This window comes from Mobula birostris, chromosome 8, assembly GCF_030028105.1.
Source record: "Mobula birostris isolate sMobBir1 chromosome 8, sMobBir1.hap1, whole genome shotgun sequence".
Classification (NCBI taxonomy): domain Eukaryota; kingdom Metazoa; phylum Chordata; class Chondrichthyes; order Myliobatiformes; family Myliobatidae; genus Mobula; species Mobula birostris.
Window position 1 is genome coordinate 24,293,119 of NC_092377.1, and position 26,438 is coordinate 24,319,556.

General features: G+C 43.9%; 1 protein-coding gene across 1 annotated transcript in view; it reads left to right on the plus strand.

Annotated features, from left to right (window-relative positions):
- ryr2a (ryanodine receptor 2a (cardiac)) overlaps window positions 1–26,438 on the plus strand; it is a 785,545-nt gene that overhangs the window by 553,571 nt on the left and 205,536 nt on the right. Inside the window, exons 51-56 of the mRNA XM_072264911.1 lie at window positions 4,790–4,930; window positions 11,930–12,093; window positions 13,369–13,447; window positions 18,578–18,667; window positions 22,186–22,323; window positions 23,385–23,462. Of these exons, the coding sequence (XP_072121012.1) occupies window positions 4,790–4,930; window positions 11,930–12,093; window positions 13,369–13,447; window positions 18,578–18,667; window positions 22,186–22,323; window positions 23,385–23,462 (690 nt within the window). The remainder of the gene's footprint in view (window positions 1–4,789; window positions 4,931–11,929; window positions 12,094–13,368; window positions 13,448–18,577; window positions 18,668–22,185; window positions 22,324–23,384; window positions 23,463–26,438) is intronic.

Genomic DNA, 26,438 nt, shown 5'->3' on the forward strand with positions numbered 1-26,438 from the left:
GTCCAAAGATACATGGTGTATCGGAAGGATAGGAAGGTAGGCAGAGGGGGAGGCGTGGCTTTATTGGTAAGAAATGATATTAAATCATTAGAAAGAGGTGATATAGGATCGGAAGGTGCAGAATCTTTATGGGTTGAGCTAAGGAATAGCAGGGGTAAAAGGACCCTGATGGCAGTTATCCTCCAAACAGCTGCAGGGATGTGGACTACAAATTACAACTGGAAATAGAAAAGGCTTGTCAAAAGGGCAGTGTTATGATAATTGTGGGGGATTTTAACATGCGAGTAGATTGGAAAAATCAGGTCAGCACTGGATCTCAAGAAAGAGAATTTGTAGAATGTCTGCGAGATGGCTTTTTAGAACAGCTTGTTGTGAGCCCACTAGGGGATCGGCTGTACTGGATTGGGTATTGTGTAATGAACCGGAGGTGATTGGAGAGATTGAGGTGAAGGAACCCTTAGGAGACAGTGATCATAATATGACTGAGTTCACTGTGAAATTAGGAAAAGAGAAGCCGAAACCTGATGTGTCAGTGTTTCAGTGGAGTAAAGGAAATTATAATGGCATGAGAGAGGAACTGGCCAAAGTTGACTGGAAAGAGGCACTGGCGGGAAAGACGGCAGAGCAGCAGTGGCTGGAGTTTATGCGAGAAATGAGGAATGTGCAAGACAGGTATATTCCAAAAAAGAAGAAATTTTCGAGTGGAAAAAGGATGCAACCATGGTTGACAAGAGAAGTCAAAGCCAAAGTTAAAGCAAAAGAGAGGGCATACAAGGAAGCAAAAATTAGTGGGAAGACAGAGGATTGGGAAGTTTTTAAAACCTTACAAAAGGAAACCAAGAAGGTCATTAAGAGAGAAAAGATTAACTATGAAAAGAAACTAGCAAATAATATCAAAGAGGATACTAAAAGCTTTTTCAAGTATATAAAGAGTAAAAGACAGGTGAGAGTAGATATAGGACTGATAGAAAATGATACTGGAGAAATTGTAATGGGAGATGAGGAGATGGCAGAGGAACTGAACAAGTATTTTGCATCAGTCTTCACTGAGGAAGACAGCAGGAGACCGGACACTCAAGGGTGGCAGGGAAGAGAAGTGTGCGCAGTCACAATTACGACAGAGAAAGTACTCAGGAAGCTGAATGGGCTAAAGGTCGATAAATCTCCTGGACCAGATGGAATGCACCCTCGTGTTCTGAAGGAAGTAGCTGTGGAGATTGCGGAGGCATTAGCGATGATCTTTCAAAAGTCGATAGATTCTGGCATGATTCCGGAAGACTGGAAGATTGCAAATGTCACTCTGCTATTTAAGAAGGGGACAAGGAAGCAAAAAGGAAATTATAGACCTGTTAGCTTGACGTCGGTGGTTGGGAAGTTGTTGGAGTCGATTGTCAAGGATGAGGTTACAGAGTACCTGGAGGCATATGACAAGATAGGCAGAACTCAGCATAGATTCCTTAAAGGAAAATCCTGCCTGACAAACCTATTACAATTTTTTGAGGAAATTACCAGTAGGCTAGACAAGGGAGATGCAGTGGATGTTGTATATTTGGATTTTGACAAGGTGCCACACATGAGGCTACTTAACAAGATAAGAGCCCAAGGAATTACAGGAAAGTTACGTACATGGATAGAGCGTTGGCTGATTGGCAGGAAACAGAGAGTGGGAATAAAGGGATCCTATTCTGGTTGGCTGCCGGTTACCAGTGGTGTTCCACAGGGATCAGTGTTGGGGCCGCTTCTTTTTACATTGTACATCAACGATTTGGATTATGGAATAGATGGCTTTGTGGCTAAGTTTGCTGACGATACAAAGATAGGTGGAGGGGCTGGTAGTGCTGAGGAAACGGAGAGTCTGCAGAGAGACTTGGATAGATTGGAAGAATGGGCAGAGAAGTGGCAAATGAAGTACAATGTTGGAAAGTGTATGGTTATGCACTTTGGCAGAAAAAATAAACGGGCAGACTATTATTTAAATGGGGAAAGAATTCAAAGTTCTGAGATGCAACGGGACTTGGGAGTCCTCGTACAGGATTCCCTTAAAGTTAACCTCCAGGTTGAGTCAGTAGTGAAGAAGGCGAATGCAATGTTGGCATTCATTTCTAGAGGAATAGAGTATAGGAGCAGGGATGTGATGTTCAGGCTCTATAAGGCGCTGGTGAGACCTCACTTGGAGTACTGTGGGCAGTTTTGGTCTCCTTATTTAAGAAAGGATGTGCTGACGTTGGAAAGGGTACAGAGAAGATTCACTAGAATGATTCCGGGAATGAGAGGGTTATCATATGAGGAACGGTTGTCCGCTCTTGGACTGTATTCCTTGGAGTTTAGAAGAATGAGGGGAGACCTCATAGAAACATTTCGAATGTTAAAAGGCATGGACAGAGTGGATGTGGCAAAGTTGTTTCCCATGATAGGGGAGTCTAGTACGAGAGGGCATGACTTCAGGATTGAAGGGCGCCCTTTCAGAACAGAAATGCGAAGAAATTTTTTTAGTCAGAGGGTGGTGAATCTATGGAATTTGTTGCCACGGGCAGCAGTGGAGGCCAAGTCATTGGGTGTATTTAAGGCAGAGATTGATAGGAATCTGTGTAGCCAGGGCATCAAAGGTTATGGTGAGAAGGCGGGGCAGTGGGACTAAATAGGATAAAATGGATCAGCTCATGATAAAATGGCGGAGCAGACTCGATGGGCCGAATGGCCTACTTCTGCTCCTTTGTCTTATGGTCTTATGGTCTTATGGCCAAGTTTGCAGACAATACAGAGATAAGTGGAAGGGCAAGTAATATTGAGGAAACAGGGAGTCTGCAGAAGGACTTGGACAGGTTGGGAGAATGGGCAAAGAAGTGACAGAAAGAATATAGTGCAGGGAAGTGTATGGTTTTGCACTTTTCTAGACGGAATAAAGGTGTAGACTATTTTCTAAAAGGGAAGGAAATTCAAAACTCAGACATGCAAAGTTTTCTAAAGGTTAACTTGCAGGTTGAGTCGCTAAGGAAGGTAATTGCAATGTTTTGAGAGGTCTAGAATATAAGGGCAAGGATATGACGCTGAGGCTTTTAAGGCATTTGTCTGATTACACTTGGAGTATTGTGAGCAGTTTTGGGCCCCTTATCTAAGAAAAGATGTGCTGGCATTGGAGTGGGTCTAGAAGAGGTTCATGAGAATGTTTCTGGGAATGAAAGGGTTAACACACAGTATGAGAAGCATTTGATGGCTCTGGGTCTGTAATTGCTGCAGTCTAGATGCATGAGAGGGGATCTCATTGAAACCTATCGAATATTGAAAGGCCTAGGTAGAGTGGATGTGGAGAGGTGTTCACTATAGTGGGTGAGTCTAGGCCCAGAGGGCACAGATTAGAGGGACATCCATTTAGAACAGAGATATGAAGGAAGTTTGTTAGCCAGAGAGTGCTGAATCTATGCAATTCATTGCCATAGACATCTGTGGAGGCAAAGTCATTTGGTATATTTAAAACAGAGATTCATAAGTTCTTGGTTAGTCAGGGTGTCAAATGATACTTAGAGAACGCAGGAGAAAGGGGTTGGGGAGGATCATAAACCAGCCATGTGGAATGGTGGAGCAGAGTCGATGGGCCAAGTGGCCTATTTTTGCTCCTGTATCTTATGGTCTTATTTTTTTTTCTCTCATTTTGTTTTCTTTGGCTCATTGGTTGTTTGCTGTCTTTGGTATGTTTGCTGTTACTGGGTGCAGTCATTCACTGTATTTACTGTGAATGCCCACTAGAAAATGAATCTTAGGGTTGTATATGGTGACATATATGTACTTGGATAATAAATTCACTTTGGACCTTGCACCTGGGCTGAGAGTGTAAAGAGAAGATAAGTAATGTTCCTTTTCTCCAGATTATAGCACCTGCAGTCGTCTCTGTCTTCATTTAGAGAAATCCTGCTCACCTCCACGCTGGTTCATTGGCACTTTTGCGCTTAAACAATACCGGCCTTTCAACCCATTGAGTCCATGCTGTCCAAGTTTCCTGAGTTCTTCCCATATGCCTCTAAGTCAGGAGTTCCCAACCTATTTTATGCCGTGGACCCCTAATATTAACTGAGAGGTCCATGGACCCGAAGTTGGGAACCCCAGCTCCAAGTCCTGCCCCTCGATGTAGCTAACTAAGTGCTTCTTAAGTGACGCAAACACGAGGAAATCTGCGGATGCTGGAATTTCAAACAACACACATAAAAAGTGATGGTGAATGCAGCAGGCCAGGCAGCATCTATAGGAAGAGGTACAGTAGACTGTACCTCTTCCTGTAGATGCTGCCTGGCCTGCTGCATTCACCAGCACTTTTTATGTGTGTTGCTTGTTCAGTGACATAGTTGTAGCTGCCAATCTCCCATTGTGCTGCACTTGAGAGAGATTTGGACACTGATCTGTTGCTTGCTTTCTCAGGTAAAAATAGGAAATATCACAGAAGCAGCCATTTGCCCCTAGTTCCTGTTCCACCATTCAGCAGGGTCATGGCTGACCTTTTATCTCAGTATCACTTTCTTGGTCTAACCTACATTGTTCATTCAATTAATAATCTAAAAATCTATTGACTTCTGTCTTGAATAAACTCCACAACTATGCTCCCCCACCCTCTGCATAAGTACATTTCTTCTCTCTGCCTCTAATTTTGTTATCCCAAGTTATAGGTGTCCCAGCCAGGGGAACTATCTAGTCTGCATCTATCTTGTCAAGCTCCGTGAGAATTCTGTAAGCTTTAAAGTGAAGTAAATAAAGAAAACTATTCTTTGCTCTGTAACTAACTGCAAATCTTCTCTTTCAGCTATTGACCAATCATTATGAAAGGTGCTGGAAGTATTACTGTCTCCCTGGAGGTTGGGGAAACTTCGGCGCTGCTTCTGAGGAAGAACTTCATTTGTCGAGGAAGTTATTCTGGGGAATTTTTGATGCCCTCTCCCAGAAGGTACCTTAGAAAGAACAGTGTCTCGGGCTTCTGGCTGAGCAACCATCACACCAATACCGTAGTTCTTTTTAAACAGTTTCCTATGCTAATTAATATCAAACCTCACTGAAACCATATCAACAGTGCTAAAAATAATCGTCAGTCATCTTTTTCATTTTACTTTCTAATAACTGTGGCCTATACCTCTCAGGGTGAAAATAGTGGAAAGGTTTTAACTATCAGTGAAGAAAATAAATTGCTGCAACACATATCAAAGTTGCTGGTGAACGCAGCAGGCCAGGCAGCATCTCTAGGAAGAGGTACAGTCGACGTTTCGGGCCGAGACCCTTCGTCAGGACTAACTGAAGGAAGAGCTAGTAAGAGATTTGAAAGTGGGAGGGTGAGGGGGAGATCCAAAATGATAGGAGAAGACAGGAGGGGGAGGGATGGAGCCAAGAGCTGGACAGGTGATTGGCAAAATGGATATGAGCGGATCATGGGACAGGAGGCCTAGGGAGAAGGAAAAGGGGGAGGGGGAGGATAAAAAACAGAGGATGGGCAAGGGGTATAGTCAGAGGGACAGAGGGACAAAAAGGAGAGAGAAAAAGAATGTGTGTATATAAAAAAATAACGGATGGGGTATGAGGGGGAGGTGGGGCATTAGCGGAAGTTAGAGAAGTCAGTGTTCATGCCATCACCCGTATGGGTCCTAGCTATGCCTGCCTTTTTGTTGGGTTTGTGGAACAATCTATGTTCCGTGCCTATTCTGGTATCTGTCTCCCACTTTTCCTTTGCTACATCGACGACTGCATTGGCGCTGCTTCCTGCACGCATGCAGAACTCGTTGACTTTATTAACTTTGCCTCCAACTTTCGCCCTGCCCTCAAGTTTACCTGGTCCATTTCTGACACCTCCCTCCCCTTTCTAGATCTTTCTGTCTCTGTCTCTGGAGACAGCTTATCCACTGATGTCTGCTATAAGCCTACTGACTCTCACAGCTATCTGGACTATTCCTCTTCTCACCCTGTCTCTTGCAAAAACGCCATCCCCTTCTCGCAATTCCTCCGTCTCCGCCGCATCTGCTCTCAGGATGAGGCTTTTCATTCTAGGACGAGGGAGATGTCCTCCTTTTTTAAAGAAAGGGGCTTCCCTTCCTCCACTATCAACTCTGCTCTTAAACGCATCTCCCCCATTTCACGTACATCTGCTCTCACTCCATCCTCCCGCCACCCCACTAGGAATAGGGTTCCCCTGGTCCTCACCTACCACCCCACCAGCCTCCAGGTCCAACATATTATTCTCCGTAACTTCCGCCACCTCCAACGGGATCCCACCACTAAGCATACCTTTCCCTCCCCCCAGCTCTCTGCATTCCGCAGGGATCGCTCCCTACGCAAGTCCCTTGTCCATTCTTCGCCCCCATCCCTCCCCACTGATCTCCCTCCTGGCACTTATCCGTGTAAGCGGAACAAGTGCTACACATGCCCTTACACTTCCTCCCTTACCACCATTCAGGGCCCCAAACAATCCTTCCAGGTGAGGCAACACTTCACCTGTGAGTTGACTGGGGTGATATACTGCGTCCGGTGCTCCCGATGTGGCCTTTTATATATTGGCGAGACCCGACACAGTCTGGGAGACTGCTTTGCTGAACATCTACACTCTGTCCGCCAGAGAAAGCAGGATCTCCCAGTGGCCACACATTTTAGTTCCACATCCCATTCCCATTCTGACGTGTCTATCCACGGCCTCCTCTACTGTAAAGATGAAGCCACACTCAGGTTGGAGGAACAACACCTTATATTCCGTCTGGGTAGCCTCCAACCTGATGGCATGAACTTCGACTTCTCTAACTTCTGCTAAGGCCCCACCTCCCACTCATACCCCATCTGTTACTTATTTTTATGCACACATTCTTTCTCTCACTCTCCTTTTTCTCCCTCTGTCCCTCTGAATATACCTCTTGCCCATTCTCTGGGTCCCCCCCCCGTCTTTCTTCCCGGACCTCCTGTCCCATGATCCTCTTGTATCCCCTTTTGCCTATCACCTGTCCAGCTCTTGGCTCCATCCCTCCCCCTCCTGTCTTCTCCTATCATTTTGGATCTCCCCCTCCCCCTCCAACTTTCAAATCCCTTATTCACTCTTCCTTCAGTTAGTCCTGACGAAGGGTCTCAGCCTGAAACGTCGACTGCACCTCTTCCTACAGATGCTGCCTGGCCTGCTGCGTTCACCAGCAACTTTGATGTTCATGCCATCAGGTTGGTGGCTGCCCAGATGGAACATGAGGCGTTGTTCCTCCAACCTGAGTGTGGCTTCACCTTTACAGTAGAGGAGGCCGTGGATAGACATATCAGAATGGGAATGGGATGTGGAATTAAAATGTGTGGCCACTGGGAAAATAAATTGCTTATTATTTAAATGTTTATTCACTGATTGGTGACACAGTAGTGCAGTGGTTCACACAACGCTTTACAGTACCAGTGACCCAGGTTCAATTCCTGCTACTGTCTGCAAGGAGTTTGTTTATTCTCCCTGTGATGGGTTTCCTGTGCATGCTCCAGTTTTCTCCCACAGTCCAAGGACCTACCAGTTGGTAGGTTAATCGGTCATTGTAAATTGTCCTGTGATTAGGCTAGGATTAAATCGGTGATTAGACTGCCGGTTATTTTAGATTGATTTACAACTGTATATGACATTAACACGCATATTTTTAAAATAACATTTAAAAAGCATGCTGTATTAAAGCTCCAATAATCCAAATCCTCAGAATTTCACCCTCAGCTTTTGTTGCATATTGAATACCCCTCCTATGTGAAAAGGATTCTGACTACGCTCAGTTGCCATTTTATTAGGTACCTCCTGTACGTAATAAAGTGGCCACTGAATGTATGTTTGTGGTCCTCTGCTGATCATGCCCTTAAAGGTTCGATACGTTGTGGATTCAGAGATGCTCTTCTGCACACCACTGTTGTGGTGCATGTTTATTTGAGTTACTGCCCCGTTCCTGTCAGCTGAACTAGTATGGCCATTTTCCTCTGACTTTTCTCATTAACAAGGCACTCTTACCAACAGAACTGCCACTCACTGGATGTCTTGAATTTTGCGCCATACCACAAACTCCAAGGACAGCTGTGCATGAAAATCCCAGGAGATCAGCAGTTTCTGAGATACTCAAACCACCCAGACTGGCATCAACAATCATTCCATAGTCAAAGTCACTTAGATAACATTTCTTCCTCATTTGGATGTTGTGTCTGAACAACAACTGAACCTCTTGACCTCCCCTTGAGTTGCTGCCACATGATTGACTGATTAGATATTTGCATTAAAAAGCCGGTGAACCTGTTTATCTAATAAAGTGGCCACTGAGTGTGCATGCACAGTCGATACCTCTAATAGTTTTAAATACCTCTCTCAGGACAGCCCTCAGCCTTCTGTCTCCAGAGAAAACAAATGCAGCCTATTCAACTACTTACCAAAACTAAAACCCTGTTGAATCTCTTCTGCACTCTCTACAGCATGACAACATATTTCCAATAGTGTGGTATCCAGTACTCTACACGATACGCCAAGTGCAATCTATCCAGTATCTTGCAAAGTTGTAACACTTTGTCCCAATTTTTATATCCTTTGCCTCACCCTATAACGGCCTGCTGGTGGTGCAGTGAGATCAGTGCCGGACTCCGGAGCGAAGGTTCCTGAGTTCGAATCCAGGTTGGGCCACCCCAAGCAGGCTTTTCATCCATGCTGGGTTGAGTGTCGAGCTAGCCACTCGGCCTCGTAAAAAATACAAGGGTCGAGTCAGGAACGTTCATAACATGACCCGGTTAATCCTGACACCACGTGCCAGACAAGAATGACTGAATATCTGGTACAGCATGCTTAAAAGAACCCCTACAAAAGCAAGCATGCCTTTTCACTACCCCTTCTTCTTTCAGGGAACTTTGGACTTAAACAGCAAAGTTCCTCTGTTCATCAACACTCTGAAGCACCCTGCCATCTACTGAATATGTCTCCCTGCTATTTGACTTTTGAAAATGCATCACTTCAAATTTGGGGTATGTCTTCCAATCCCAGAAATACAAAGTAAAACCTGTGCCAATATCACTGACAGGCACTTCCATCAGACAGAAAAATGAAGCTCTTTGAAGATGTGGTATTCAGTATGAGTCAGGAAGGCTTCAATGTGCCGAGGTGTTGTTCCTCAAGCTTGTCTTTGCCCTCTTTGGGTTAGAGTGGGAGTTGGTTGGGGAATTAAAGTGGCAGGCAAAGGAAAGCTCAGATTTATCCCTGTGGACTGAACACAGGTGCTCCACAATGTGACTACCCAGTCTGTATTTGGTTTTTCCAATGTACGTACAAGAGACTAACCAGTGAACATTAATGTACTGCATCGGAATGGAAGAACTGCTAGGGAACCACTACTTCACCTGGTTTCCTGGATGGTGGAAGGGAAGAGTTGAATGACAAGTATTTCATTGCCCACACATTGACTTTGGTTGGAAGATGCTCATTCACAAGAAAGCCATCAGGTACAGGAGCGGAATCAGGCCATTCAGCACATTATGGTCAACTCCATCATGGCCACTTGCCTTCCCAGCATCCAGGACACCTTCCAAAGGTGATGCCTCAAAAAGTCAGCACCCGTCATTAAGGACCCCCGTCACCCTCTTCTGATTTCTCCATCAAGGAGGAGGTACAGGAGCCTGAAGGCACACACTCTCAATGTTTCCAGAACAGCTTCTTCCCCTCTGCCATCAGATTTCTGCATGGACCATGAACCCATAAACACTACCTCAGCATTTCTTCTCTCTTTCTGCACTACTTATTTATTTAATTTATAGCAATTTATATATTTTATTATTATGTATTACATTGTACTGCTGCCACAAAACACCAAATTTCATGACAAATGCCAGTGATATTAAACCTGATTCTAATTTTGATTCTGATTCCAGTCTGCTCCACCATTCAATCGTGGCTGATTTATTAACCCTCTCAACCCTATTCTCATGCCTTTTCCCCATACCTTTGACAGCCTGATTAATCAAGAACTTACTGACCTCTGCTTTAAATATACTCAATGACTTGACCTCCACAGCCATCTGTGGCAATGAATTCCACAGATTCACCACTCACTGGTTAAAGAAATTGCTCCTCATTTCTGTTTTAAATGAACATCCCTCTGTTCTGAGGCTGGACCTTCTTGCCCCAACCATAGGAAACATCCTCTCCACATCCACTCTATCTAGCCCTTCCAATATTTGAGAGGTTTCAATGAGATCCCCCTTCATTCTGCTAAACTCCTGCGAGTACAGGCCCAGAGCCATCAAATACTCCTTGTACATTAAGCGTTTAATTCCTGGAATCATTCTTATGAATTTACTCTGAACCTTCTCCAATGCCAGCACACCTCTTCTTAGATAAGGGGCCAAAAACTGCTCACAATACTCCAAATACAGTCTGACTAATGCCTTAAAAGCTGCAGCATCACATCCTTGCCCTTATATTCTCAACCTCTCGAAACATCGTATTTTCCTTCCTTACCACCGACGCCATCTGCAAGTTAACCTTTAGGGAATCCTGCACAAGGACTGCCAAGTCCCTTTGTACCTCTGATTTCTAAATTTTCTCCCTGTTCAGAAAGTAGTCTATGCATTTATTCCTTCTATGAAAGTGCATGTCTGTACACTTTCCTGCACAATGTTCCATCTGCCACTTCTTTGCCCATTCTCTCCATCTGTTTAAGTCCTTCTGCAGACTCCCTGCCTCCTCAGCACTGCCACAAACATGGAATAAAGAACCGACTGACATTACTGTTGCCAAATGCCAGCCCTTCGAGCCATATGCCATTCAGTTTTCTCTTTCTGTGACTCACCAGCAGTGTACCGATTAATTATACGTGTGTTAGAATGAGTGGGCAGGTAATATTTTTACGTTTTCTGAACATAAACTTGCAAAAAATAGAACTAGTAGCATATTTCGGAAAAGCTCTGTGATTGGTTTTTAAAATAAACATTGATGAATGTATACCAGCCTATAACCGAAAAAATTAATTCCTAATGTCAAGACTTTGAAGTTGACATGCAAAAAGAGCTAGACTAGATCAGATTGGCTGGCCAGATGATAAATCATAACAACTGCCAATGGGGCAAACAGGCCTCGCAGGACCAATTACAGCTGCTTCCCTCCCCGGCTCAAACTGTCTAGTACGTACTGGAGAGGGTGGGGGAGAGGGAGGGGGGGGCAATCACAGCTGCCCTCTGATCAGCAGTAGCACAGCAAATCCATGAGGACCACTCCTCTCCTCCCATCCCCCTCTCCAAAGGACGTTGAGTTGAAAAAATAAACTCACTTAATTCCTTTAGACCATCCCATAATAGTGTCAATAGCCGATAGGCTGGTCCTGGACTTATTTCCTGGCATAATTTACATATTATTATTTAATTATTTATGGTTTTATATGGCTATATTTATACTCTGTTCTTGGTTGGTGCAACGGTAAAGAAACCAAATTTCCCTTGGGATCAATAAAGTATGACTATGACTATGACAGTCAACCAAACCGAAGATCTGTCCTGCATTTGACAAGCACCATGGAAGAGTTTGAAGCTGACCCAGGACATGACGGAGAATATTCAAGAGGAGCAATTATTGCTTTTGGGCAACATTGGTAAAAATAGAAAGGCCATTCTGAAACCTTCGGATCAGGCATAATCCAAAAGGCATTTTACACACAAGACATGTTATTCTCTTCTGTATAGTAAGTTCAACTGAGATATTAATGGGATAGAAATTATGTAAAATGTGATTTTTTTTAAAGAAAACATACTGCAACTGTTCCACTTACGGAGAAAAAAGATTATTAATTTGATTATAAATGCCCTGTAAACACAACAAATTACTTCCTTTCTGAAGCTGACCAAATGAAAGTGCGTGGGTGGAATGGTAGACAGCTGAGTTTTATTTTCAAGAAGAGATCAAGTGTAAGGTTTGGTGTTCCCTTGTGTCTTACTGCAGAGATATGAACCAGAGTTATTTAAGTTGGCTTTGCCTTGCCTGAGTGCTGTTGCTGGGGCCCTGCCTCCAGACTACATGGAATCCAACTATGTGGCAATGATGGAGAAGCAGTCGTCAGTGGATACCGAAGGAAACTTCAATCCCCAGCCTGTAGATACATCAAGGTTCGATTGTGTTATGTTTGAGCACTCAAGCTTTCTTAAAACTAATTTAAGGTCACTCGTACCATTCTGAGCAGGAGCAGCATTACCTGGGCAGACAGATGCCTTTAAATTCTCAGTGATAGCTCAATTCACCTTCCAGAGAAAGGGAGAGGAAGCAAGAGGGAGTGACAGAGGAAACAGTTTAAAAGATTTCTTTCATCTTTTACCAAGGTTATCCCATCCAGTATTTTACATTCATTTGCTTAACCACAACTTCAGTGCAACCTCCCTCTTTTAGGAGTTGAGCCAATCATGTACAAGATATGAAGGTTCAGATAGGATAAAATGGTGAAATTATTCCCATGGTTCAACTGGGGACACATTAAAAATGATGCGGAAGTGATCCAGGGGCTTGTGCAAAAGGCTTAATTTTATGTTGAACGATTATGGTCCAAAACTACCTGGCCACAAAGGTGGTAGAAACTGGAGGAATCAGACCTTTCAGCAGGTAATTGGATGGCTTGCAAGGGAAGATACTTTGGAAGTCTGAAGGAAAGGACAGGGGGACAGGATGGACTAGATTGGATTGATGGGCTGAATGGTCTCCAGTGCTGCAGTGATTGCGTAATTCTGTAATTTGGATCAAAATTTCAAAATGTTGTATGGGCTGCACTCTGCACTCTCTATGTGAAGCATAGACTAACCCTGAAGGAGATGGTTCCAATGGATAGAGGATGCATTAACACAGATGAAACAGATGTCACCTTGCATCTCAGTAGGCGACCTTGGTTGGTGCTCTGCTTTATGGGTTCCTTTAGTTAATTCATACGCATACAGCTAGGGAACACACTAAACAGTAGATGTTCTGCAAATGGTAATTACTGAGGAACCATGGATGGGTTAGCAGAATGTGAGGCCAACATCGGTGTCCCAGCTTTTGTCCTTCAACAAATTTGACAAGAGTATCACAGAATCACAGAAGTTAAGAAATACTTCGAATCCGTTCTGTTTTTCTTCTGGGCTACCTTTTCATTCCCAACCGTGCCTCATCTGCATAGCAAAAGCAACTCATCTTGCTCCTTGACTTCCCAATGGAAAGGAAGTCACATGACCTGAACAGTTGAGCCCATGATTAGATGTTTTGTACAGCATCCTATTGAAGTAAAGGAATGGGAGGGCATTATCATAATAATTCTGCTCCAGGTGGAAGACTGGATTGATAAAATAAATTTAAAATATTTTTAACATTTCTGGTTCCAGAAATAACCAGTCTTGTTTGTTCAATTTCACTGTCAGTGTAACACTTCCAGAAAAGTTGGATTACTTCATCAATAAATATGCAGAACACAGTCACGACAAATGGACAATGGACAAGGTAAGGCAGTTTATTTAATGGATATTCTTCACTTGGTTTTACAGTTCAGCCCGTGCATCGATATCACTTTTTATCGCTGTATCTATTCTCCAATCCATTTGGTAACTGCTCATCATATCCTTCTTACAGTTCAGCTGTGGTCACCAAGTTAGCGGACGATGGACGGAACCTGCATCTCACCACCATTATGTGTGTGAAAGCTACAGCTCTAAGCCACAACATACAAATATTACCTAGGTTTGCAACAATGGTTAAATTCATTTTGTTCCCATTAAACTGCAGGTTATTCTATGTCCATAAGACCATATGATATAGGAGCAGAAGTAGGCCATTCGGCCCGTTGAATCTGCTCTGCACCATGGGAGATTTATTTAACCATGGAGGTTATTTTTCACAGGCAAGTAGGAAGCCACGCAGTTTTGGTTTAAATTTTGTCTAAACTTTGATGTCTCCTAAGCCACGGCCTATTTCCTGGTCAGAGAGTAGGCATAGAGTTTACTCCTAAGCTGTTGCTAGTGTTGAGTCAGTTACAATTGAGGAGAAAGAGACATACCATGTGGACTCTTAGTCAGTGAACAAGATCCTTATCATTGTGTAGGGTAGTTGAGAGCAGTAGGTTCCACATACAAACGTAGAAACATAGAAAACCTACAGCACAATACAGGCCCTTCGACCCACAAAGTTGTGCCGAACATGTCCCTACCTTAGAAATTACTAGGGTTACGCATAACCCTCTATTTTTCTGAGCTCCATATACCTATCCAAAAGTCTCTTAAAAGATCCTATCATATCCGCCTCCACCAACATTGCCGGCAGCCCATTCCATTACCCCTGACATCTCCTCTGTACCTACTCCCCCAGCACACCCTGTGTGTCCTCTTGTGGCAACCATTTCAGTCTTGGGAAAAAGCCTCCGACTATCCACATGATCAATGCCTCTCATCATCTTATACACCTCTATCAGGTCACCTCGCATCCTTCGTTGCTCCAAGGAGAAAAGGCTGAGTTCACTCAACCTGTTTTCATAAGGCATGCTCCCCAATCCAGGCAACATCCTTGTAAATCTCCTCTGCACCCTTTCTATGGCTTCCACATCCTTCCTGTAGTGAGGCAACCAGAACTGAGCACAGTACTCCAAGTGGGATCTGACCGGAGTCCTATATAGCTGCAACATTACCTCTCAGCTCCTAAATTCAATTCCATGATTGATGAAGGCCGATACACCGTATGCCTTCTTAACCACAGGGTTAACCTGCACAGCTGCTTTGAGCGTCCTATGGACTCGGACCCCAAGATCCCTCTGATCCTCCACACTGCCAAGAGTCTTACCATTCTGTGAAGCACAGAATCAAATATCGCTGTGATGATTGTACGCTCTAGTATCAATTGTTTGGTGACAATAAAGTATAATGTATAAAGTATTAATACTATATTCTGCCATTGTATTTGACCTGCCAAAATGAACCACTTCACACTTATCTGGGTTGAACTCCATCTGCCACTTCTCAGCCCAGTTTTGCATCCTATTGATGTCCCGTTGTAACCTCTGACAACCCTCCACACCATCCACAACACCACCAACCTTTGTGTCATCGGCAAACTTACTAACCCAACCCTCCACTTCCTCATCCAGATCATTTATAAAAATCATGAAGAGTAAGGGTCCCAGAACAGATCCCTGAGGCAGTCCATTGGTCACCATCCTCCATGCAGAAAATGACCTGTCTACAACGACTCTTTGCCTTCTGTGGGCAAACCAGTTCTGGATCCACAAAGCAATGTCCCCTTGGATCCCATGCCTCCTTACTTTCTCAATAAGCCTTGCATGGGGTACCTTATCAAATGCCTTGCTGAAATCCGTATACACTACATCTACTGCTCTTCCTTCATCAATATGTTTTAGTCACATCCTCAAAAAATTCAATCAGGCTCATAAGGCACGACCTGCCCTTGACAAAACCATGCTGACTATTCCTAATCATATTATACCTCTCCAAATGTTCATAAATCCTGCCTCTCAGGATCTCCTCCATCAACTTAACAACCACTGAAGTAAGACTCACTGGTCTATAATTTCCTGGGCTATCTCTGCTTCCTTTCTTGAATAAAGGAACAACGTCCGCAACCCTCCAATCCTCTGGAACCTCTCCCATCCCCATTGATGATGCAAAGATCATCACCAGAGGCTCAGCAATCTCCTCCCTTGCCTCCCACAGTAGCCTGGGGTACATCTCATCTGGTCCCGGCGACTTATCCAACTTGATGCTTTCCAAAAGCTCCAGCACATCCTCTTTCTTAATATCTACATGCTCAAGCTTTTCAGTCTGCTGCAAGTCATCACTAAAATTACCAAGATCCTTTTCCATAGTGAATACTGAAGTAAAGTATTCATTAGTACCTCTACTATCTCCTCCAGTTCCATACAGACTTTCCCACTGTCACACTTGATAGGTCCTATTCTTTCACATCTTATCCTCTTGCTCTTCACATACTTGTAGAGCACCTTGGGGTTTTCCTTAATCCTGCCCAACAAGGCCTTCTCATGGCCCCTTCTGGCACCCCTAATTTCCTTCTTAAACTCCTTCCTGTTAGCCTTATAATCTTCTAGATCTCTCACATTACCTAGCTCTCTGAACCTTTTGTAAGCTTTTCTTTTCTTCTTGACTAGATTTATTAAAGCCTTTGTACACCACAGTTCCTGTACCCTACTATAACTTCCCTGTTTCATTGGAACATACCTATGCAAATCTCCCCACAAATATCCCCTGAACATTTGCCACATTTTTTCCGTACTTTTCCCTGAGAACATCTGTTCCCAATTTAAGCTTCCAATTTCCTGCCTGATAGCCTCATAATTCCCCATAGTCCAATTAAACGCTTTTCTAACTTGTCTGTTCCTATCTTTCTCCAAAGCTATTGTAAAGGAGATAGAATTATGATCACTATCTCCAAAATGTTCTCCCACTGAGAGATCTGACACCTGAGCAGGTTCATTTCCCAATACCAAATCAAGTATAGCCTCTCCTCTTGTAGGCTTATCTACATATTGTGTGAAGAAACCTTCCTGAACACACCTAACAAACTCCACCCCATTTAAACCCCTTGCTCTAAGGAGATGCCAATCGATATTTGGGAAATTAAAATCTCCCACCACGATAACTCTGTTATTATTACACCTTTCTAGGATCTATTTCCCTATCTGCTCCTTGACATCCCTGTTACTATTGGGCAGCCTATAAAAAACACCCAATAAAGTTATTGACCCCTTCCTGTTCTTAACCTCCACCCACAGAGACTCTGTAGACAATCCCTCCATGGCGTCCAGCTTTTCTGCAGCCGTGACACTATCTCTGATGAACAGCGCTGTGCCCCCACCTCTTTTGCCTCCATCCCTGTCCTTTCTGAAATATCTAAAACCCGGCACTTGGATGTCCCTGAGCCATCCAAGTCTCTGTAATGGCCACCACATCATAGCTCCAAGTACTGTTCCACGCTCTAAGCTCATCCGCTTTGTTCACAATACTCCTTGCATTAAAATAAACACATCTCAAAATGTCAGTCTGAGTGCGTCCCTTCTCTAACACTTGCCTATCCTTCCTCTCGCACTGTCTACAAGATTTCTCTATTTATGAGCCAACTGCCTCTTCCCCAGTCTCTTCAGTTCGGTTCCCACCCTCCAACATTCTAGTTTAAACTCTCCCCAGTAGCCTTAGCAAATCTCCCCGCCAGGATATTGGTCCCTGGGATTCAAGTGCAACCCGTCCTTTTTGTGCAGGTCACACCTGCCCCAAAAAAGGTTCCAATGATTCAGAAATCTGAATCCCTGTCCCCTGCTCCAATCCCTCAGCTATACATTTATTCTCCACCTCACTCTATTCCTATACTCACTGTCACGTGGCACAGGCAGTAATCCTGAGATTACTACCTTTGCGGTCCTGCTTCTCAACTTCCTTCCTAAGTCTCTGTAGTCTGTTTTCAGGACCTCTTTCCTTTTCCTACCTATGTCATTGGTACCAAAATGTACCTCGACCTCCGGCTGTTTTCCCTCCCACTGCAGGATATCGTGGACGCGATCTGAAACATCTCAGACCCTGGCACCTGGGAGGCAAACTACCATCCGATTTTCTTTCCTGCGTCCACGGAATCGCCTGTCTGACCCCCTAACTATATAGTCCCCTATCACTGCTGCCGTCCTCTTCCTTTCCCTACCCTTCTGAGCCACAGGGCCGGACTCTGTGCCAGAAGCACGACTACTGTTGCTTCCCCCAGGTAGGCTGTCCCTGCCAACAGTACTCAAACAGGAGTACTTATTGTCAAAAGGTACAGCCACAGGGGTACTCTCTAGTACCCGACTCTTACCCTTCCCCCTCCTGACTGTGACCCACTAGTCTGCATCCCATGGCCCCAGTGTGACCACTTGCCTATAACTCCTTTCTATCACCTCCTCACTCTCCTTGACCGGACGAAGGTTATCGAGCTGCATCTCCAATTCCCTAATGCTGCAGCTCGACACACTGGGTGCAGATATGGCCATCGGGGAGGCTGAGAGACTCCAGGACTTCCCACATCTGACACCAAGCACAGAAAACTGGCCTCACACACATACTTTCCGCAATTAACACAGGTAAACCTACTTGCCTTGTTATCGCCTAAGCCCGTTGAGCCAAAGCCCTATCACTCTGCCACCTCTCACTCCGCTGCCCACTAATTATGGCGGTCTTTTTATATTTTTTCTGCTCTACTGGCTGACGTCACGCGCCTGTGCAATCTTGCCTCTCTTTTACCCCGAGTAGTAAAACTGCCTTTGCTCCGGAAATCCTTATCCATTCACCCACAGACTTCTTGCTCCGAATCAAAAACCGCTGAAAATTTCTTGCCTTTTTAAACTTTTCCCGCTCTACTGGCTGACGTGAGTCACAAAGATCAATGCTCTTTCACTATTGGTTATCAATGCAATGATGAAATGTTAAGGATATAGTTACAGAGCATAGGTACTGGCCTTTCAACCGAATCTGTCCATATCAATTGTGAGACACCTATCTGCACTACTCCCACTTGCCTGCATGAGGCCCTTGTCTCTCTCTATCTTCAGTTAATCCAGACTGCAGTAGATGCTTTTGTTTTTTTCAGTTTACAAATGGATGGGTGTACGGTGAAGTAAACAACGAGACCGCCAAGGTTCATCCTTTGCTAAAGCCATTCAAGCTTCTGTCTGAAAAGGTGAGTGGGAAGCCAAACTTATCTCATACATCCAGTTTTATTACTAAGTTGATGCTCACCTGCCGTTGAAAGTTACTCCTGTCAGTTAGGTAACAATAGCAAAAGATTCTTTCTATCACTTTGCAGAGTGAATCATGATTTAATACCTCAAATGAGCTTGCAGATGTTTCTCTTTGTTTCAAAGCAAATATGCTATGGAATAGACACAGAAAATACTGGAAATGCTCAGATTTCACATTTCAGATCAATGACTTTTAATCAAAATGAATCAATTCTAATAAAAATTCAATTATCTGAATCCCTAACTCCACATCGACTGAGTATCACATAAATCCTGTTTTAATGTTAGATTTCTGCAGTATTGTGCTTTTTGACATGTGCCATGAAATTGATTAGGCTACTTTTATGCAACACACACAAAATGCTGCAGGCCAGGCAACAATAATGGAAAAGAGTTAACAGCTGACATTTCGGGCCGAGACTCTTCATCAGGACTGGGCAAAAAGATGAGGTTAGATCAAGAGGGTGGGGGGACGGGAGGACGAAGTACAAGGTGGTAGGTGATAGGTGAATCCGGGAGAGGAGGAAGGCTGAATTAACAAGCTGGGAAGTTGATAGGTGAAAGAAATAAAGGGCTGGAGAAGGGGGAATCTGATAAGAGGGGGTAGAAAGGGAGCGAGGAGGTGATGGGCAGGTAAGGGTTAAGGTGCAAGAGGAAAGCAGGAATGGGAATGGTGAAGATAGGGGTGCAATTACCAGAAGTTTGAGAAATTAAAGTTCGTGCCATCGGGTTGGAGGCTACCCAGACAGAATATAAGGTGGGGCTCCAACCTGTATGTAACCTCCTTGCAGCAGTGGAGGAGGCATTAGACTTACTTGTCAGAATGGGAATGGGAAGTAGAAATTAAATGGGTAGCCTCCAGGAAATCCCGCTTTTTCTGGCAGATGGAGTGTAGGTGCTTGGAGAAGCAGTCTCCCAATCTATGTCGGGTCTCACCGATATACTGGAGGCCACAATGGGAGCACCGGATGTAGTAGGTGACCACAACAGACTCACAGGCAAAGCGTCGCCTCACCTGGAAGGACTGCTTGGGGCTCTGAATGGTAGTGAAGGAGGAGGTGTGGCACTTGTTCTGCTTGCAAAGTTAAGTGCCAGAAGGGAGATCAGTGGGGAGGGACGAATGGACAAGGGAGTGACATAGGGAGTGATCCCTGCGGAAAGCAGAAAGTGGGGGGGGGTTGTTTGGAGGGAAAGATGTGCTTGGTGGTGGGATCCCGTTGGGATGGTGGACTTTACAGAAAATTACATGCTGGACGTGAAGGCTGGTGGGGTGGTAGGTGTGGACAAGAGGAACCCTATCCTTGGTGGGGTGGTGGGAGTTTGGAGTTCAGTTCCAGCATCCTCTCTAAGGAATGCCTGTACGTCCTCCCTGTGGAATGCATGAGTTTTCCCCGGATACTCCAGATGTCCGAAGATGTACTGGGTAGGTTAACTGTTCATTGTAAGTTGTTCCGTGATTGAGTTAGGGTTAAATAGGCATTGCTGGGGGCTGCTGGGCAACATGGCTCGAAGGGCTGAAGGGCCTATTCCACACTGTATCTCGCAATATAAAACATTTAATTCCTTACCCTCCAAGGCCTGCTTTACCCACTGTGTTCCTCCAGCAGATGTTTGGATCTGTGTCTGCTAGTACCTCACCTGTTGTGAATTCATTCCTACCGTGCTGCCTCTAAACCCACTGGGAATGTGCAACTGCATGATCTCTAATCTCATTCGATATCTGCCTTTGGTGCTCCCTTTAAAGTCATGGGGCTACAAGTGTTTAGATCGTTGCCGAGATCCAATTATTTTAATTTTATTAACCTTTTACTCAAAGTCTGCAAGGGCAAGGAGCTGATTTTTGACTTCAGTAGGAGGAAACCAGAGGTCCCTGAGCCAGTCCTCCTGGGGGATCAGAGGTAGAGAGGGTCAGCAACTTTAAATTCCCCAGTGTTATTATTTCAGAGGACTTGTCCTGGGCCCAGTGTGAAAGTACAATTGTGAAAAAAGCACAGCAGCGCTTCTACTTCCTCAGGAGTTTGCGAAGATTCAACATGACATTCAAAACTTTGATAAGCGGTGAAGAGTATATTGACTGGCTGCATTGCAGCCTGGTATGGAAACACAAATGCCCTTGACTGCGAATTCCTACAAGAAGTAGTGGATGGCCTGGTGCATCATGCGTAAAGCCCTCCCCTCCATAGAGCACATCTACTTGAAATACCGTTGTAGGAAAGCAACACCCATCACCAGCGACCTCCACCACCCAGGTCATGCTTTTCTCGCTGCTGCCATCAAGAAGAAGGAACAGGAGACTCAGGACTCACACCACCAGATTCAGGAACAGTTATTCCCCCTCAACCATCAGGCTCCTGAACCAGAAAGGATAACTTCACTCAACTTCACTTGCCCATCACTAAAATATCTCTACAATCTATGGATTCACTTTCAAGGACTCTTCATCTCATGTTATCGATACTTATTGCTTATTTATTATTATTATTCCTTTCTTTCTTTCTGTATTTGTACATTTTGTTATCTTTTGCTTGCTGGTTGTCCACCCTATTGGAGCAGTTTTCATTGATTCCATTATGTCTATTGGATTTAAAGAGTATGCCTGCAAGAAAATGAATCTGGGGATTGCATACTGTTAAATATATGTACTTTGATAATAAATTTACTTTGAATTTTGAACTTCGAAATAGAATGCAACCAGCTGTGGTGAAATATGCTTGTGGATTATTACTTTAAAGTCCTTCTTTGAGATATGTTTGGTGATTTTTGTCTTCTACTTAACAGTGTTGCCATCTTGTGATGGTATTGTTTTTGCTGACTGCAAAGTTCTGAACTCAGATGAAGACTTTAAGCCCAATTAGATATAAGTAACTATGAGTACTCACACTAAAGGGAGATTATACTGTAACTACCCAATCTTCAAAGACTAGTTCACTTCCCTGATTATTCTCCATGATGAGTTTAGCTGCCACTACTTGAGTGGTGGGTCCCCACTCCTTGCCAAGGAGAAGATACTTGCAGCTAACAAAGTAGTTTTAAACACAGTTTCTTTTTTTCAGTGATGCGCAGTTAAATCCAAACAATACTCTTAAAACACATTTAAAACTCACACAGGATTTCTATCTTAAATGTCTCCCAATTACAAACTATTTCTCAAATGCAAAGCACAAAGGTCAAACTTCAATTTGTTTACTGCTTTCCATGTACTTCTTAAGAACTGAAGATTGATTCCTTTTTACAAGCAGAAACTATACAAAGCAATATTAGTTGAAGGTTTACTTGCAACTGTTTGTGACCTTACATGAGGCAGTTGTTGTATATCGAAAGCGAGCTTTGCAAAAAACTAAGGGACCCGGGAAGCAAATAACCATCACAATCTGTTCCTAGAAATGCATAAAAATTGAATTGGTATCTCTACAGATAATTTTCTTAGGTATTACATACTTTTCTGATGAATTTTCAGGACAAAGAAGTGTATCGTTGGCCAATCAAGGAGTCCCTGAAGACAATGGTTGCTTGGAGTTGGACAATAGAACGAACTGGTGAAGGAGAGCCCATGGCATTACACCATAGAACACGACGGATCTCTCAATCAAGTCAGGTATTTTTCCACGGAGCAATAACCTCACTATTCTGTTATCCCTAAGGATTTAGAATTCTTCATTCATTTAAATCACTGGGAACTTCAAATTTCAATTAATTGGATTTTATGATGAGCTTTCAATTTCTGCTCAGACTTTTTTTTCAAAAATTGTGAATTAAAAAACAAAACCTGAATACTGATTTTGGAAAGCCTATCTGACATCAGCAGTCTGCTTTCTCCCCCCCACCATCTCAGCCTCTCCCCATTACCAGTAAAGTTTGCCTCCATCATCTTTTTCCATCCTCAACAGTGCAGACTGCAACTCACCCCCTCATGAACAGCACAGTCTGCCCCACCCCCATCAAAGACACAATCGTCCTCCCCATCAGAGACAGTCTGCCCTTCCTCCTCATCACGTATACAGTTTTACCCAACCCCCATCACGTACAGGGTCTGGCCTACCCACCCCTCACATACGCAATCTGATCTCCCAATTTCAGATGGTCTACCCTTTGTCCTGCCACAGACACAGTCTGCTCTCTCTCTGAATCATGTACACAGTCTGACCCCCCCCATCATGTGCACAGTCTGACCACCCCATCATGTACACAGTATGGCCCACCCACCCCCATCACAGACACAGTTTCTGAATTACATACACAGTTTGACGCATCCCCACCACATCTCACTGGCAGAAGCTGCTGCAGACCCAGTGGTAATTGTTGGCTGCAGTCAACTCCTTTACTGCCTGGTACCCCGGGCTGTTCATTCTGACAAAAGAATGATATCCTTAGGGAATCAATAAGCAAAGATTAAAAGAAAATGCAGTTAAAGAATTCTGAAGTTGGAATGCTTTATTCAAAAAAAAACCCTGGATAAATGTACAGGGCATTGCTTGGGTGATGTGGCAAAGGGCTGTTAGAGAAGATGGTGCAGAAACAAACACATATGTATATCAAATAACAATCTGGTTTGCCCAGTAATTTGCTTTTCCTGCACCTGATGTATGAGGTGCGTTTGTATGTGCGTGTTTATTCTTTGTACCTACCTTTACAAGTGTGTTCCTGCTTCTTGCTCAGGTTTCTATAGATTCCGCACATGGTTACAGTCCTCGGCCGATCGATATGAGTAATGTTTCCCTTTCCAGGGACCTGCATGTAAGTTCCACCCCTTACACAGGGTTTGTGTCTCAGTCGATGTCTTGGGTTTCTCTTGAGGAATTACAATGAGGTGCTTCTGCTTTGAAGTGGTGTTTCTTATTGTAAGTTTCAACTGCTCCAGCATTCACAGATTTTAGTATAAATACTGGGATGGACGCTCGTTTTTGTTGGACTCTGGATTATCTTCTCTTTGGGGCTTTGCTGTGCTTGCATGGTGGATGGTGGGGCTGATGCTCTTCACTGAAAGGAGTGGGGGGAGTGTTGATGGTTTTGCTGCTGCTTGTGCTTGGGGGTGGGGCTTCGGGGTTCTTGCATTTTTTTTCTATGGTTCATTCTTTGGAATTTTCTTCTGTTTCGTGGATGTCTGCAGAGAGTAAGAATTTCAGGTTGAATATTGTATACCTTCTCTGATATCAAATATAACCATTGAACAGTTCAGTGGGAAGCCATTTCATGTACTAAGCTAATACTCGCTCTTTCAATGAGCTATTGAACTGGTTTTTCTTTCCTTACTGGGAGTGAATATCCAAGTCCCAGGATCCTTTCTTATTTTTGCCTATCCAAAAGATTAAAATTGCTCTGGAATATGTTGAGAGGAACTCATTTCTCTCTATCTGTCCCCTTGGATGCCCTGCAATGATACATATTGTGATCAGATCATCTCTCAGCTTTCTAAACTGACAGGAATGTGATCTTTCAGCCCAGCCATCACTGTGGTGAAACTGTGCATCCCCCACTCTAAGGCCAGACACAACTTTCCACAAGTATGGAAGGTATAATTGATGCATTACTTTTTTCTAGGTTTCCAAAGGTGGAGCAGCCCCTCTAAATACTTAACACTGAGTGATTTACTAAAATAAAGATAAAGCGCTGTCAAAATATCTCCAGAAAGCTACTTTAGGAAGGCTGAGCTTTCTGGCCCCAGACATTGGCTTCTCCTGACCCCTACCAACATGATTGAGAGCCCAGTGATGGGACAATGGTTGATTGAATGAGAAGAACTTGGTGGGGGGGGGTTAGGGTTGGTGGGGGGGGGGGTAAGTGCATCACCTGAGCCCTATTGAAATTCATCTATTTCAACACTGGCCATCAAATTGACTGCCTTTAACACCCTTGCTATTCAATAACCTATCAAATTCTACTTTAAATATACCCAGTGATTTCGCCGCACAGCTGTCTGTGGCAAAGAACAGATTCACCACCTTCTGGCTAAAACCAGTTCCTCCTCATCTCTGTTCTAATTTATCACATGTACATCGACACATAGAGTAAAATGTATTGTTTCCGTTAACAACCAACACACCGAAGGTTGTGCTGGGGGCAGCCAGCAAATGCCACCACACATTCCCGCTCCAACATAGTATGTTTGTATACCAGGGCCAGTCAATAGTACAATTATGGAACTGAAACTTGTAGCCCCTTATGGACCAGAAGACAAAGAAAGATTGAGTTTATTGTCAAATGCGCAAGTACATATACGTTTGATCCTGCTGTCTTTGATCCGAGGTTCTTCATAAGTCGGGAATGAGGCATAAAACCTCTTGCTTGTGATCATTTATTAAGCATTATGAGAACAAGGAATGTGGGAAGTAAGATGAAATATGAGGGGAGAGGGACAAGACCCTAATATCAGGGAAAAGATCAAAAGGGACAGAAAACGAACCAATATTGTAATTCCACTGGATTTCTGTAGGCACCGGTGAGACACAGCAAGACCTGCTGGCAGCAAACACAACTACTAATTACTCTATGAATCACACTTTTTTTTGGGAAAGTATTGCTGCAACCAACAAGCTGTAAATTCCCTTTTGGAGTTGAGTTTTTGAACTACTTGTACGACCTGGCATTTTTGTGGTGTGAACTAGAATCTTGGAGGCGCAGTAAGGTTGCGGTGTAGCATGTTTAGGGTGAGTTGAGGTGTCGGGGCCCAGGCCTGAGAGTGGGGACTGAGACAATGTTTGGCCGTTGCTTGAGCAGACTTGGGGCTGATTCAAAGCGGCAGAAGAGAGGCAAGGCAGAGTCAAGGCGGCAGGGCCCAGCCTGAGGGTGTATAAAAGTGGTCGGGCCTCAGCCTGAGGGTGTATAGAAGTGGTCGGGCCTCAGCCTGAGGGCATATAGAAGTGGTCGGGCCTCAGCCTGAGGGCGTATAGAAATGGTCGGGCCTGGGTACATGTCCGAGAGCTAAGAACAACACACTGTTTGGCTGATTTAAGCGCTGGGGCCAGATTGAAAACATCGGGGCCGGAGGTGAGGGATGGGCCACTGTTGACTCACTGCCCAGCGAGGTTTACTCGTCCTTGTGCTGCGGCCTGCAAACTAATGGGCTCGTGGCTGTGGACTCGTTTTTGTGAACTTCAGTTCTGAATGTTAATTACTTCTATAGTTTGCACGATTTGATTTTTCTCTGCACATTGGGAGTTTGATGGTCTTCTTTAAAGGGCTCGATTGGATTTCCTTGCTTTTGTGGCTGCCTGTAGGACAATGAGTCTCAAGGTTGTATATAGCATACAAACCTTAATAATAAATGTATTTTGAACCTTGAACATTCCATTTAGATCCAATTGCTTGAATGAACCAATAAGATAGCCCCTATTCTAATAATGCGATAATCACAACTGCAAGCAAGGTGCTACAAAAGTAAATGCAATCATGAAAAACACACTGAACAAATGTATGCAGGGAACCATATAAAAACACAATCATACGAAAGTTAAGATACTAAGAATGATCAGGTCTTATCCAACACAGAGATGCAATGGAAAACATATTTGCAGCAGCATGACTGGTACTTAGCATCAGAGAAGCAGCTTTTACAAAAACAATATAAATTATACACAATTTTTTACAAGAATGAGGCAATACTCACATTTTGGGTGAATGACTCTGGTTAGTAAATAACTAATATTTTAATCTCCGCCTCCCAAGGCATGTTTTCCGTTTAAAGTCGTGGCATCTGCCAACGTTCCTTTGCGA